Source organism: Salvelinus alpinus, chromosome 26 (assembly GCF_045679555.1).
Source record: "Salvelinus alpinus chromosome 26, SLU_Salpinus.1, whole genome shotgun sequence".
NCBI classification, from domain to species: Eukaryota; Metazoa; Chordata; class Actinopteri; order Salmoniformes; family Salmonidae; genus Salvelinus; species Salvelinus alpinus.
In genome coordinates, this window is record NC_092111.1 from 4,864,766 (window position 1) to 4,880,896 (window position 16,131).

General features: G+C 42.7%; 1 protein-coding gene across 1 annotated transcript in view; it reads right to left on the minus strand.

Moving 5' to 3' along the window:
* The window catches only part of atp9b (ATPase phospholipid transporting 9B), a 56,566-nt gene that overhangs the window by 29,035 nt on the left and 11,400 nt on the right, over positions 1-16,131 (minus strand). The window contains exons 8-11 of the mRNA XM_071367302.1: positions 14,127-14,221; positions 12,374-12,454; positions 11,227-11,302; positions 9,775-9,851 (exon numbers count right to left, since the gene is read on the minus strand). Of these exons, the coding sequence (XP_071223403.1) occupies positions 9,775-9,851; positions 11,227-11,302; positions 12,374-12,454; positions 14,127-14,221 (329 nt within the window). The remainder of the gene's footprint in view (positions 1-9,774; positions 9,852-11,226; positions 11,303-12,373; positions 12,455-14,126; positions 14,222-16,131) is intronic.

Consider the following 16,131-nt stretch of genomic DNA (forward strand, 5'->3'; position numbering starts at 1 on the left):
TTAAAAATCGTACAATGTGATTTTCTGGATTTTTTCCCTCATTTTGTCTGTCATAGTTGAAGTGTACCTATGATGAACATTACAGGCCTCTCTCATCTTTTTAAGTGGGAGAACTTGCACAATTGGTGGCTGACTAAATACTTTTTTGCCCCACTGTAAGTCTCCAACTTCAATGATTTTTGCAATTCGTTCCAGTCATTGGCAGTAGATAAATGGAAGGAAAGGCAGCCAAAGTAGGTGTTGGCTGAAGATCTTTGAGAGCATTTTTTGGTGTCCGCTTGGGGCAGGATGCACACAGCTATGGCAATAATCCCTGAGAACTCTCTCACAAGGTAAAAAGGGTGACATTTGATAACCAAGCATTCCATATGTTGTTGGTCATAAAACAGAGCCCACCCGCTCCCTATCGCCTCGAAAAACTGTAAAACCCTCCGGTTGTATATAATCGATTTGGATGTCGGGGGAGAGCCAAGTCTAAGAAAAACAGAGTATGTTGCAGAATCTGATGTCCCTCGAAGGAGATCCTCGCTCTGAGTTTGCCAAGTTTATTCATTAATGATTGAACATTGGCGAGTAGTATGCTCGGTAATGGAGGACGAGTCGCCCGGCATCTTAGTCTCAGTAAGACCCCGCCACGTCTGCCTCTCCATCAGGCGTCTCCGCTTCCTACTCTACGGTAGGACTCTCAGGTACGCCGAGGTCTCACCAAAAAGGCTTGCCCATTGTTCCAGCGTCTCCGGTAAGGTCAGGAGAACAGTGAGTACCCAACAATTCATATTCCAATAGTTCTGCCCAGGTGTATGCAGTAATGCATGAAACAAATTGAGTAAGAACATTTGAGAAAAACACTTTAAAAAATTTTTTTTAAAACACAAAGTAAAAACTTGCAATGTTCAAATCAAATCAAATCAAATTTTATTAGTCACATACACATGGTTAGCAGATGTTAATGCGAGTGTAGCGAAATGCTTGTGCTTCTAGTTCCGACAATGCAGTAATAACCAACAAGTAATCTAACCTAACAATTCCACAACTACTACCTTACACACACACACAAGTGTAAAGGGATAAAGAATATGTACATAAAGATATATGAATGAGTGGTGGTACAGAACGGCATGGCAGATGCAGTAGATGGTATAGAGTACGGTATATACATATGAGATGAGTACTGTAGGGTATGTAAACATAAAGTGGCATAGTTTAAAGTGGCTAGTGGTACATGTATTACATAAAGATGGCAAGATGCAGTAGATGATATAGAGTACAGTATATACATATGAGATGGGTAATGTAGGGTATGTAAACATTATATTAAGTGGCATTGTTTAAAGTGGCTAGTGGTACATTTTTACATAATTTCCATCAATTCCCATTTTTAAAGTGGCTGGAGTTGAGTCAGTATGTTGGCAGCGGCCGCTAAATGTTAGTGGTGGCTGTTTAACAGTCTGATGGCCTTGAGATAGAAGCTGTTTTTCAGTCTCTCGGTCCCTGCTTTGATGCACCTGTACTGACCTCGCCTTCTGGATGAAAGCGGGGTGAACAGGCAGTGGCTTGGGTGGTTGTTGTCCTTGATGATCTTTATGGCCTTCCTGTGACATCGGGTGGTGTAGGTGTCCTGGAGGGCAGGTAGTTTGCCCCCGGTGATGCGTTCTGCAGACCTCACTACCCTCTGGAGAGCCTTACGGTTGTGGGCGGAGCAGTTGCCGTACCAGGCGGTGATACAGCCCGACAGGATGCTCTCGATTGTGCATCTGTAGAAGTTTGTGAGTGCTTTTGGTGACAAGCCGAATTTCTTCAGCCTCCTGAGGTTGAAGAGGCGCTGCTGCGCCTTCTTCACAACGCTGTCTGTGTGGGTGGACCAATTCAGTTTGTCCGTGATGTGTACACCGAGGAACTTAAAACTTTCCACCTTCTCCACTACTGACCCGTCGATGTGGATAGGGGGGTGCTCCCTCTGCTGTTTCCTGAAGTCCACAATCATCTCCTTTGTTTTGTTGACGTTGAGTGTGAGGATATTTTCCTGACACCACACTCCGAGGGCCCTCACCTCCTCCCTGTAGGCCGTCTCGTCGTTGTTGGTAATCAAGCCTACCACTGTAGTGTCATCCGCAAACTTGATGATTGAGTTGGAGGCGTGCATGGCCACGCAGTCGTGGGTGAACAGGGAGTACAGGAGAGGGCTCAGAACGCACCCTTGTGGGGCCCCAGTGTTGAGGATCAGCGGGGTGGAGATGTTGTTACCTACCCTCACCACCTGGGGGCGGCCCGTCAGGAAGTCCAGGACCCAGTTGCACAGGGCGGGGTCGAGACCCAGGGTCTCGAGCTTGATGACGAGTTTGGAGGGTACTATGGTGTTAAATGCTGAGCTGTAATCGATGAACAGCATTCTCACATGGGTATTCCTCTTGTCCAGATGGGTTAGGGCAGTGTGCAGTGTGGTTGCGATTGCGTCGTCTGTGGACCTATTGGGTCGGTAAGCAAATTGGAGTGGGTCTAGGGTGTCCGGTAGGGTGGAGGTGATATGGTCCTTGACTAGTCTCTCAAAGCACTTCATGATGACGGAAGTGAGTGCTACGGGGCGGTAGTCGTTTAGCTCAGTTACCTTAGCTTTCTCGGGAACAGGAACAATGGTGGCCCTCTTGAAGCATGTGGGAACAGCAGACTGGGATAAGGATTGATTGAATATGTCCGTAAACACACCAGCCAGCTGGTCTGCGCATGCTCTGAGGACGCGGCTGGGAATGCCGTCTGGGCCTGCAGCCTTGCGAGGGTTAACACGTTTAAATGTTTTACTCACCTCGGCTGCAGTGAAGGAGAGCCCGCAGGTTTTGGTAGGGGGCCGTGTCAGTGGCACTGTATTGTCCTCAAAGCGGGCAAAAAAGTTGTTTAGCCTGTCTGGGAGCAAGACATCCTGGTCCGCGACGGGGCTGGTTTTCTTTTTGTAATCCGTGATTGACTGTAGACCCTGCCACATACCTCTTGTGTCTGAGCTGTTGAATTGCGACTCGATTTTGTCTCTGTACTGGGACTTAGCCTGTTTGATTGCCTTGCGGAGAGAATAGCTACACTGTTTGTATTCGGTCATGCTTCCGGTCACCTTGCCCTGGTTAAAAGCAGTGGTTCGCGCTTTCAGTTTCACGCGAATGCTGCCGTCAATCCACGGTTTCTGGTTTGGGAATGTTTTAATCGTTGCTGTGGGTACGACATCGTCAATGCACTTCCTAATGAACTCGCTCACCGAATCAGCATATTCGTCAATATTGTTGTTGGACGCGATGCGGAACATATTCCAATCCGCGTGATCGAAGCAGTCTTGAAGCGTGGATTCAGATTGGTCGGACCAGCGTTGAACAGACCTGAGCGCGGGAGCTTGTTGTTTGAGTTTCTGTTTGTAGGCTGGAATCAACAAAATGGAGTCGTGGTCAGCTTTTCCGAAAGGGGGGCGGGGGAGGGCCTTATATGCGTCGCGGAAATTAGTATAACAATGATCTAGGGTTTTTCCAGCCCTGGTAGCACAATCGATATGCTGATAGAATTTAGGGAGTTTTGTTTTTAGATTAGCCTTGTTAAAATCCCCAGCTACGATGAATGCAGCCTCAGGGTGTGTGGTTTCCAGTTTACAAAGAGTCAGATAAAGTTCGTTCAGGGCCATCGATGTGTCTGCTTGGGGGGGAATATATATGGCTGTGATTATGATTGAAGAGAATTCCCTTGGTAGATAATGCGGTCGACATTTGATTGTGAGGAGTTCTAGATCAGGTGAACAGAATGACTTGAGTTCCTGTGTGTTGTTATGATGATCACACCACTTCTCGTTAATCATAAGGCATACCCCCCCGCCCCTCTTCTTACCGGAAAGATGTTTGTTTCTGTCTGCGCGATGCATGAAGAAACCAGCTGGCTGCACCGACTCCGTTCAATAGGGGCTCGGGGCGAAGCGCCATCTGTCGGTGCCCTCTTAGCTTCCCACATATTAATAACCAGATACTGACTGTTAGAACTTGGTGGTCTACAGCAGCTTCCCACAATAATGGGATTTAGGTGTGGCAGGTGAGCCTGTAGCCATATTACTTCAACAGCATTTGACATGAGATCCTCTCTAAGCTTTACAGGAATATGACTCTGAACATGAGTCAGAGTCAGAGCAGAGTCAGAGCAACACCTCCACCATTGGCATTCCTGTCTCTTCTGAAGATGTTGAAACCATGTATTGATACCGCTGCATCAAAATGTATGATCTAAGCGAGTTTCAGAGATAACATTTGTATACTGACTATCTGTGACTAGCAGGATTGTGGAGTAACGGATTACATATGAAAAAATTAAAAATAGAAAAAACGATAACTGTAATCCATTACCAGCTACAATATTGTAATCAGATACTTTTGAAAACTAGATGATTACTTCTTGGATTACTTTTAAATTCAGAAAGGATGCTTGCGAAAAAAACAGAAGTGCCAAAGATTTTTCTCAATGACTCTCAAATCAGCATTGAAAAAAGGCGCAAGTTGAAGTTTGTTCCACCTGAGCGAGTCTGACCACAAGTCAGAGATCCCCATGATGACACACAAAATGTGTTTGATGGATCGCAGGAAAAGCGCAGCAATAGGCTTTTTGTAGGCTAGTGTGTGCAAATGGCATAAGGAGGTAAGGCAATAAATAGGCCATAGTAGCAAAGAAATTAAAATTGAGCAAATTAACACCAGAGTGATAGATGTGCAGATCATGATGTGCAAGTAGAAATACTGGTGTAAAAAAGTACAAAGTACAAAAAAGTAAATAAAAACAATATGGGGATGAGGTAGTTGGATGGGCTATTTACAGATGGGCTGTGTACAGCTGCAGCGATCGGTAAGCTGCTCAGAGAGCTGATGCTTAAAGTTAGTGAGGGAGATATAAGTCTCCAACTTCAGCGATTTTTGCAATTCGTTCCAGTCATTGGCAGCAGAGAACAAGAGGGAAAGGCGGCCAAAGGAGGTGTTGGCTTTGGGGATGACCAGTGAGATATACCTGCTGGAGCACGTGCTAAGGGTGGGTGTTGTTATGGTGACCAATGAGCTGAGATAAGGCGGAGTTTTACCCAGCAAAGACTTATAAATGACCTGCCAGTGGATCTGGCGACGAATATGTAGTGAGGTCCAGGCGACGAGAGCATACAGGTCGCAGTGGTGGGTCGGAAGTTTACATACACCTTAGCCAAATATATTTAAACTCAGTTTCACAATTCCTGACATTTAATCCTCGTAAAAATTCCCTGTCTTAGGTCAGTTAGGATCACCACTTTATTTTAGGAATGTGAAATGACAGAATAATAGGAGAGAGAATGATTTATTTCAGCTTATATTTCTTTCATCACATTCCCAGTGGGTCAGAAGATTACATACACTCAATTAGTATTTGGGAGCATTGCCTTTAAATTGTTTAACTTGGGTCAAATGTTTCAGTAAGCATTCCACAAGCTTTCCACAATAAGTTGGGTGAATTTTGGCCCATTCCTCCTGACAGAGCTGGTGTAACTGAGTCAGGTTTTTTTAATGGCGGTTTTTGGAGCAGTGGCTTCTTCCTTGCTGAGCGGCCTTTCAGGTTATGTCGATATAGGACTTGTTTTACTGTGGATATAGATACTTTTGTACCCGTTACCTCCAGCATCTTCACAGGGTCCATTGCTGTTGTTCTGGGATTGATTTGCACTTTTCACACCAAAGTACGTTCATCTCTAGTATACAGAATCCTTCTCCTTCCTGAGCGGTATGACGGCTGCGTGGTCCCATGGTGTTTATACTTGCGTACTATTGTTTGTACAGATGAACGTGGTACCTTCAGGTACCTTGGAAATTGCTCCCAAGGATGAACCAGACTTGTGGAGGTCTACCATTTTTTTTCTGAGGTCTTGGCTGATTTCTGTTGATTTTCCCATGATGTCAAGCAAAGAGGCACCGAGTTTGAAGGTAGGCCTTGAAATACATCCACAGGTACACCTCAAAATGATTCAAATGATGTCAAGTAGCCTATCAGAAACTTCTAAAACCATGATATAATTTTCTGAACATTTTAAAATTGTTTAAAAGGCAAAGTCAACTTAGTGTATGTAAAATTCTGACCCACTGGAATTGTGATACAGTGAATTTTAAGTGAAATAATCTGTCTGTAAACAATTGCTGGGAAAATTACTTGTGTCATGCACAAAGTAGATGTCCTGACCGACTTGCCAAATCTATCTTGCCCAATCTGTGTATTAACAAGAAATTTGTGGAGTGGTTGAAAAACTAGTTTTAATGACTCCAACCTAAGTGTATGTAAACTTCCAACTTCAACTGAATGTAGTAGAAAGTGATGCGTTAGACGAAGCCTACATAACCAACCCATAAAGTAAAATTTAACAACCATATATGGCCAGCTATGTAAACTTTAACATTGATTTATCCTGTAATAGATGTCGTTCAATTGGTAACATACATGTGTCTCTTCTAACGCCTCTTAAGGGGAAAGTAATCTAAAAGTAATGGAACGTTATCAGATTACGTTACTGAGTTTGGGTAATCCAAAAGTTACCGATTACAATTTTGGACAGGTAACTAGTAACTAACAAATTACATTTAGAAAGTAACCTACCCAAACCTGGTTACTAGCAAGTTATCGATTTCATTTACCTTGTTTCTTAGGATACATATGTTGATGTGGGCAATTTTTTTGCACTTTTCTGGGATTATTGATTGTTTTTATTGCTAAACTGCTAGGCTCATCAGAGAGAGCCATGACCGTGATGGTTGTGTTTAGCTGATAGTGCAGGGTGAGGTGTACACAGTGGACTTCCTACGAGGGAAAACCGCCTCAGTGCTCAGGTTCATAGGCGCATGATTACTGCTGACAATAGCTGTAGGATTGACAGAGGCATTCATATAGAAGTATTCCTTCATATAGAGACAGCAGGCTCCCTAGTGTATGAACTTATAAAGCTAGGTACTGATAGGCAAATAATGCTTAAGCCATTTCTTAAGTCTCACTTTCAAGAGAGGACATATTTTTTTTTATCCCCTCCTAGCATAATGAGTTCCTCAACCTTATTACGTCAAGGGTGAAAAACACGGGAATAATCAGGCGAAAGTCTCCACCGCAGTCTTTTATCATGCAAACCGTGTTGTTGGGCAGAGATGAGTTTCTTGGTGGCACTTCCTGGTAAACCATAAACTGCATTGTCACAAACCTCCTTGAATACCACAAAAAGGAGCCAAAAAAAAAGAAAGTTCCCATATTGAAATGGCTTTTCCCTTCAAAAGGTCCCAAGTTTTCTTTTATTTCTCAAGTGCATCGCTCAGCCAATGGAGCATGTGGGAAAATGATGTCAAAAAAAGAGGTGCCCTTCCCCTCTCTGGCAGGGCTCGTAGCAAAGCACCGAACACAGAGGTCTTTCATCTCCGCACCATGCAAACAAAAACAGCAAACCATAACATCTCCCCCTAAATAAAGGAACTTGGATTGAAAAGGGGGGGGGGGAGGAGGATGGGGGGGGGTGTATATAAAGCAGGTGAATTCCAGTGCTGCTAAGCCCCTACCAGCCCCATTCCCCAGAGAACTGAGAACACTGAGAGAGCAGTGACTGACTTATCTGCTGTAGTTAAACCCCCGCTGTAGAGGGGGGTAGAAATATCCTCCCCACCCCAGTGCCTCACTACATGGTTCATGCTTGAGCTATTGAGAAAAATAGGGGGTTTGGTAGATTAAAATTAAGAAAAATTTAAGACAGAGGACACAGTTTAATGGCTGAAAAGCAAAGGATACCCTTTTGCCTGAACAATGGACCAACCTTCATTTTCTGAGGCTCGCTGAGGATCAGATGAAGTCACTATTCATTCAGTCAGGGGGGGGGGAAAGGACTCAATTACCTCAACCTAAAGATGCTATCAATGAATAAAAGTGCATATTTTACTCCATTCATCCCAAACCCATTAAAAGTGAAAGGAATTGTTTAATCTGGCTGCACGGCTGTGTTTGTGTGAAATTTGATGATGAATTACAGCCCTGAGACATGCATATTCATTGAGCAAAAGCCAAAGAATCCTAACACTAAGACCATGGCAAAAATAACAAGCAGGTAGTATATTCAGTAACATTCCACATGATTGTGCTTAAAAGAAAAGGGAAAAAGACAAAACAGAGAAAGTATTTCAGATCTTTTTGTATATCATGTTAAACATTCCAGTAACTGCCAATGTGCTCTGTGAGGCACCAGTGGAAATAATAAGTTCAGAAGATCTTGCATAAACAGGGTTCGATGAGGAACAGACGTTGGGGAATGTCTCACATCACAGAATGTTGATGTTCTGTTCAAACAACATCCAAATAAAAAGGAGTGAAGCTACACCTGATGTCCTGTCACTCAGATCAAGTGCATTGTGCTGGCTTGTGTCACAATAGATTATGAGGCAAAAACCTTCTTGTGACTTTAGCCACACTGTATTGACTCTCTCCCCAATCTCAGTCTCCATATTGGCACTTCTGACATCTCCTTGAAATATTGAATTCCTCTCAGCCGCGGAGCTTACACAAAACACTGGCCCTTGCTGTTCGACCGGCAACATCAGGGATCTTATTAAAAGGAACTTGTGTCAAAAAATGTCCATAGTGAGGAGTGTGTCTCCCAACAAAAAGGTTAACACAGAAGAGTGTGGTTGTGGCAAAGATCTTTAGGTAAGAACTCTATATACATATCAGTGCATGCCAGAGATATTCTTCCTTCTACTGTTGCCAAAACAGTGCCAGACAGCGGGATCTAATCGATAGCCCTCTATCAGCTGACCCGCGTCCATCTAATCTGAAGATCTTGGGTTTGAAATCTTATATTTAGAAACGCGTTTCCATTAATCTCCTCGTTCTGGGGAGAATAAACGCTCAATGGGGATTCTGCAGGATTAACTTTGTGCTGAAAATGTAATTTAAATCCTGGGTTGGTTCATTTCCCTCCAGGTTAATTAGCATGGGGGTGACCTTTAGAATTGACAGGTCATCAGTGATTGATTACTGATTAGAGAAAGGCAGCGGAACGGAGAGAGAGTTTTGTGGTTCTCAATGCTGTACGGGCCTTGAAACTTTTGAGGCTTATAATCTTACAAATCTGTCACCACTGAAATTTTATAAATGGTATGACAACATTTCCGTTTTTTTTGTAGCTGCTTACTGTACATCTTTAATAAAGGGAGCCTTAAAGGGATACTTCGGGATTTTGGCAATGAGGCCCTTTATCTACTTCCTCAGAGGCAGATGAACTCGTGGATACCATTTTTATGTCTCCGTGTCTAGTATGAAGGAAGTTCGAGGTAGTTTCAAGAGCCAGTGCTAACGAGCGTTAGCGCAATGACTGGAAGTCTACGGGTATCTACTAGCATGCTAGCAGACACCCATAGACTTCCAGTCATTGCGCTAATGCTAGTTAGCAATGGGTATGTACTGGCATGCTAGCAGACACCCATAGACTTCCAGTCATTGCGCTAACGCTAGTTAGCAATTGCGCTAACGATAGTTAGCAATTGCGCTAACGATAGTTAGCAACTTCCTTCAAACAACATGCAGAGACATAAAAAAGGTATCGATGAATTCATCTCACTCTGGGGAAGCAGTTAAAGGGCCTCATTGCCAAAACCCCAAAGAATCCCTATATATAAAATAGAGAGGTTATATTTGGTGTAACGTTATGGGTTATCTGTTCATACAAGTCTCTTACACAAAAGCACATATCTCCAACTTCTTTCTGCCTGTACACAAAAAAACATTTACCTTATTCTTGGGCGAGGACGTGTTCAGTACACTCCTGGTCTCTTTTCCTGTGTAGATCACCACCCCTATCACTGTGCCTGTCAAACAGAGAGACAGGGGAGCAATGCTGCTCATTAACTGGAACACACACACACACATTTCAGACTCATCTTTGTCAAGTCAGCGGGCGGCAGGTAGCCTAGTGGTTGGAGCGTTGGACTAGTAACCGAAAGGTTGCAAGATCGAATCCCCGAGCTGACAATCGAATCCCCGAGCTACCCCTGAACAAGGCAGTTAACCCACTGTTCCTAGGCCGTCATTGAAAATAATAATTTGTTCTTAACTGACTTACCTAGTTAAATAAAGGTGTGAAAAAATAATGCAAAGTGCAGAGAGCGGCTATGCTCTAGGCTTGTAGCCCCACAGACACAGACAGAGGTTTAATGTGCTAGGCACCTGGTCCCTGGCCGGACTCTTCCCATGGAAGCAGCTCTTAAAAGCCAATCGATACTCCACCATCTTTATTTGCAGATTCATTAAGGCACCCTTATTACAGAAGACGAATGTGCCATTAATATTAAATGAGCTTAAATGGGAGAGCAAGACCACTAATAAACTTAAATACAGCCCATGCAATCCCCCAACTAAAAAGGCTAAGAGGGAGAGAGAGAGAGGGAGGACACGACTGGGTGAGAAAAAGGGAAAAACTGTGAAAGATTAGGTGAGGAGGAGAGAACATTCAGTGAACAAACAAATCAAATGTAATGAATCACCTTGACTGAAGATAAAAGGGCAAAAATGTGACAAATGGTTTTGGCACAGACGAGTTTTCATTTAAATATGTGAATAACTTCTCACAACTTGACTTATCACACCTAATAGAGCAAAACCGTGATCATCTGAGGAGTGCTTTACCAGTCCCAGACAAAGACCTGAGTCTATCGAGTGTCCTTCTGATGAAAGCCAAGGAGAGTTATGTGGTGGACAATGACAAAGCCTTACAAGAATGATGTCAGAGGTCTAAGTTAGGTGTGTGTAAGTAAAGGTGGGTTGGGGGCAATAAAGGATGTGTGTTTTTGTGTTCAAGGTCAGGCCAAAGGAGAGAGGGACACCGCAGATCAATGGTGTGGAGAAGATGACAGAGAAAGCGTCAAACACTTTCTACTGAGACAACTGTGGTGTGGGGAATTAAGCTCAGCAGGCTGAGGTAGGAGAAAGTTACACACTAAGCTCACACATTTAATTGAAATGTATTTACATCTCCCATTTCCACAACATTGTATCTCACTACAAAAAGTCATTGGGTTGGATGGAAAATGTGATTCCAAGTCATAAACAACTACACATCAGAAATGTCTAGATAAAGCTTAATTGCAAACTTTGGATGCAAAATGAAAATTAAGAGTTTACCTATCTTGGCCTTTGACAGTAAACATATCATAAACCACACAGTTGAAAAAATGTTTTACTTACCAGATGCCACAATAGTGCTGGCCCAAAGGGTGTGGTCAATGCTCAAACTCTCATGGATTTGTGGGTCACCGTCTTCCTAGAGGGGAAAATTCTAAAATATGTTAATCTTTGCTCAACATTCAAGTAGTAAAAGGTTACTTTATAGGGTAATACCTAACCACCCATCCTTAGACTGTGCAGTCAGAATACCAGACTGCCATTCAGTACCATTCATTTCCTTAAGCACCTGCTACCATGAGTCTGAGCTACATACTGTAGCTACATACTCCCTTATCGATACTTTCACTAGATGTGGCGATAGTGGGGAAAGGCTCCTTTAAAAAGAGTCCTGGGGGGGTTGCAGATGAGATTTCAGTGATACATAAGCCCCCAGAGGGCCTCGTTTCAGAGTAGTACCCCCACCCTCTTAAATAAAGACGTACACTGAAAACAGCTAGAGTCAGAATGAGTGCCCGAGGCCGAGGCTCCGATTTCAGCTCAAATTGCATGCCTGATATGATAACTATGATACCCAAGCGCCCACATCCGGTCAATTCATTAAAACAGGGGAAAAGGTGCATGAAAAATAAAATGGCAGGTTGGCTGAACGCTCGCCCGCTCTGACATTGACATCATTTCCCACATCGTTCTCAGTCCGACCACTGAATGTAGAAGTAGGGAACAAAGCTTCATATCCGTCTTGAGGAAGGAAAGGAAAGCCTCATAAATAGGTACGTTTAGTTGAAGGGGGCCAGTGGGAATGGCCGGGACTAAAAGTACACGTTATGCAAAGGAAGGCCGCGGAGCAGAGCGGAGGATGAATGAGCAGAGGAAGTGCTCGCTCACTAAGCCTGGTGTGTGGCCAAGAGTGAAGGCGATACACAAAGCCCCTCTGTGTTGGGGCTCTACTCTCTCTGGGGGCTGCACTAATCTGCTATTAATAAAAAAAAATAAGTGAGGGGACGGATGGAGGAGAGCAGGGAGGACCTTCCTGTGATGTCAGCACACAGCACCATGCCTCCTGGAGATACTGCTGCTGCTCACACTATTCTTTATTGTTGCCATTTGTCAACGTGGTATATCCCTTTGTGATGTTGATCCTATTTTTGTGTTCATGTCATGTACCTTTCACATTTGTTTGACAGTGTGACGTCAGTGAGCCACTTACCCTTGTGAAGTTTCCCTCAAAACTGTGGATGTCCAGCTGAGGCTTCTGGGCATAGACATACGCATTGATGGAAAAGAGGTCCTGAGAGAGGGGTAGAAATTACCTGAATAAAGTAATCAAGTAAATCTTTCACTTCATTACAAAGCCTTCCTAACTCTCCCAGAGAGAGAGTATCAAAGGGTCAGGTCAGGTGTTGAAGAAACCTGTGAGGTTTGCCAAAGATAACACCTGCTATAAAAGGATGGGATTATCATGTCAGCGAAAAGAAGTGTGTCATAGTAAAAACAAACCCAAAACTATAAAAAAAATATGTAACTGCAAACACACATACAGTACAGGCACTCCCTTACGCTCTTCTATTATCCCAACCCCCTTAACTGTATCAAGCTGGGGGCTCCCGAGTGGCGCAGCGGTCTAAGGCACTGCATCTCAGTGCTAGATGCGTCACTACAGACCCTGGTTCAATTCCAGCCTGTATCACAACCGGCCGTGACTCGGAGTCCCATAGGGCGGCGCACAATTGGCCCAGTGTCGTTAGGGTTGGCCGGGGAAGCCATTTATTGTAAATAAGAATTTTTCCTTAACTGACTTGCCTAGTAAATAAAAGGTTAAAAAGCGCCATTTCAGTTGTATGACCTGTCGCCGATCTTACTGCAGACCACTCCCCTTGTGGAACAGAATTGATTGTAAACATTAAATTATTCAGACAGGCTGCCTCTATGCACCAGGTACCCTCAGTTATGCTCACATAGTGCTCTCAGGGTGAGAACATGGCAGGGAGGGACAGATTATCTTACTCAGCCCCAGCGCAGAGCTGTTGCCAGTAGATGCCTCCTACTGATGAAATACAGACTCTCTAGAGCCAGACACAATAGAGGCAGAATTATGTCACTTTCTGAGACACAGTTGCAGCAAGTGTCTTCCCACATAGACTAAATGTCTCATCAAGATAGGAAACGAAAAAGGAAATGAATGGGGTTCCGAATCAAACGTTCAAATAAATAATGTGCTTACGTGGACAAGAGTTTTATGAGAAAAGTGTATCTGAAGTTAGAATTTGTAACCGCGATTAGTAATCTGGTCAAATAGCGATACTGAATTATGTTGTTTTTCCCCTCTGTCCAACATAAATTCAATTCACTCTCAAGTGTTATTGGGTGAAAGGTTATCCCTGTATAAAGATCATTCAATCATAACACATGGGACATATAACTAATAAAATAGAACCAAGCAGCTCAATAGACCTCATCAAATTGACAGAATATGATTTGGTTAACAACTGTATGGATCTTTTGAAACGCTTGTCACAATTCACTGAACGTTAAAATGACCCCACAGCCTTCTAAAAATCATCCTGTTACAATAAGTAGGGAGGATGGGTTTAATTGGGGTAAAAAGTAATACTACAATGATTGCCGTCCCCCATCGACTGGAAACCTTATATGGTAATGAAATCATCCAGTTGACTTGCTGAAACTTGAATTCTGTGGTCACATTAAGTAGTGACAGAAAAACAAACATAAATCTGAAGTGTTTACCGTAGTATCATCTCATCGTAGAGAAAGAAGGTACTGTGTTCTAGGGTATTCTGGCTGTCATGAGGATAAGGTTTCCATGCCACATTAAAAACAACCTAATACTGACAATAATGTTTTTAATAATACAAAATTGTTGAAATAATATAAATCACTGAATATAACATGACATTTGTCAGTTATATTAGTAACATACTGAGAACAGGTCATGTACATACCCCCAGAGCAGGCAGTCTGTGTGTGCAAACAACAGCAACTTTCAACTTCCAGTCTGTCTCTCCGTCTAATTGGTCCGTCCTGATGAAACATGAACCTAGAAAAACAAAAAGGTTTACAGTAGGTATGCTTTTAATCCCTCATAAAAAAAAATAACTGTGTGTAATCAGAGACGTTTGGGTTTAGTCAGTACCTCAAATATGAAAGATATGCAGTACAGTGAAAGAAAATGTATACATATCATAAATATCAGTTCTTAGTCTGAAAGTATGAATGTACTAATGGTCAAACCATTACAGTATGCCTGCTTTCAACATGTGTGCACTGCACGATATACAGCCATGAGAAAGCCACTTAGCCGTCCACAAGAGCCTAACAAATGCTTAGAGGTCATGAACTGTATGGATCTGAGGTAATATTCCATATGAAACTGATGGACGAGGACGACTATTTGACAGAGAGGTTAAAGGGCAGCTTTAAATGGGCCCAGGGGGTTAAGCATGATGGAAAACATATCGCTGAGGATGATTCATGTCTCCTTACCCCCCGGCTGCTATGGTGACTCTGCTCACACAGCACCACTGAGATGTTGTGAGGGCATAAAGACATCAGTGCTCCCTGCGAGGGCATATTGGCACATATGAGATCGATGGAAATTATGTCCAGCGCCTTTATTTCTCCTGATACCTCTCAGAGAGGAGCCCGAGACCTGATGGGACCATTGATTCATTGATATTTAAATCATCAGTCACTGGAGGAGTCTGGGATATGGTTTCCATTCCCCAGCCAATCAGCTGATGGTAGAGAACACAGAGGCCTCTGATGAGACGAGTCAGTAATACCACACGGAGCTCAATACTGTCCCTTATCGTCAGTCAAAGGCTCATTTCACTCATGCATTACATTCTGTAGTACTGTATCTATAGTAAAATCATGGATTGATGTTGAGTTTCTTTTATTACTTCTATTCAAAAAGGTGGACATGCTTGTTTTATTGCTTGTAAATGCAAAAATAGTTAAGATTTTGATTAATACTGTACTTTCGTGGGCAGGGTTTTTCATTACACATATAGTTCACAGGACAGTCCCTAAATCTACGATAAATCATAATCTGTGTTTTTCTGGACAGAGAGCCAGATCTAGGGTAAATCCTGCTACTTTACAATAATGTGACAAGAGAGGATTATTTAATTCTGTGAGGACAGGCTTTGGCAGTCCTGTATTTGAATATCTAATGCTTTAGGAATTGGAACATGTTTATATCAAATACATTTTATCACTATCATAACTGTAAAGAATTTGTTCGGGTGTTTATCATTCCCAAAACCGATATCTGAATGTTCAACTCTTAATTCATTCTACAGTACTTTTTTCTAGTAAAAGTTGTACGAAACTCAACTTTACTTTTCCAGAAAGGTTTGTTACAGTGAGCTACAGCTGAATTAGATAGAAAGACAAGGTGGGATATTTGAACTCTCATTACTTTACTTTCTCTGCTCTATTGTATAACCGAAATTGCCCGTAAATATTAGTCAAGATAAACATGACAGGGGAAAGCATAAAGTTACTGACTGGATAATGTAATAACACTACTATAATTGAACAATCGCTTCCCCTAATCATTTATATGGACTACATAACTTTGTAGTGGTCTGTTAATGTCAAACTTTATTATCTACACTATAAATGCACAATGTAAAGTGTTGGTCCTGTGTTTCATGAGCTGAAATAAAAAATACATTTAAATCACAGAAATTCTTCATGCACAAAAAGCTTATTTCTCTAAAATGTTGTGCACAAATTTGTTCACATCCCTATTAGTGAGCATTTCTCCTTAGCCAAGATAATCCATCCACCTGACAGGTGTGGGATATCAAGAAGCTGATTAAACAGCATGTTCATTACACAGGTGCACCTTGTGCTGGGGACAATAAAAGGCCACCAAAATGTGCAGTTTTGTCACAACACAATGTCACAGCTGTCTCAAGTTGAGGGAGTGTGCAATTG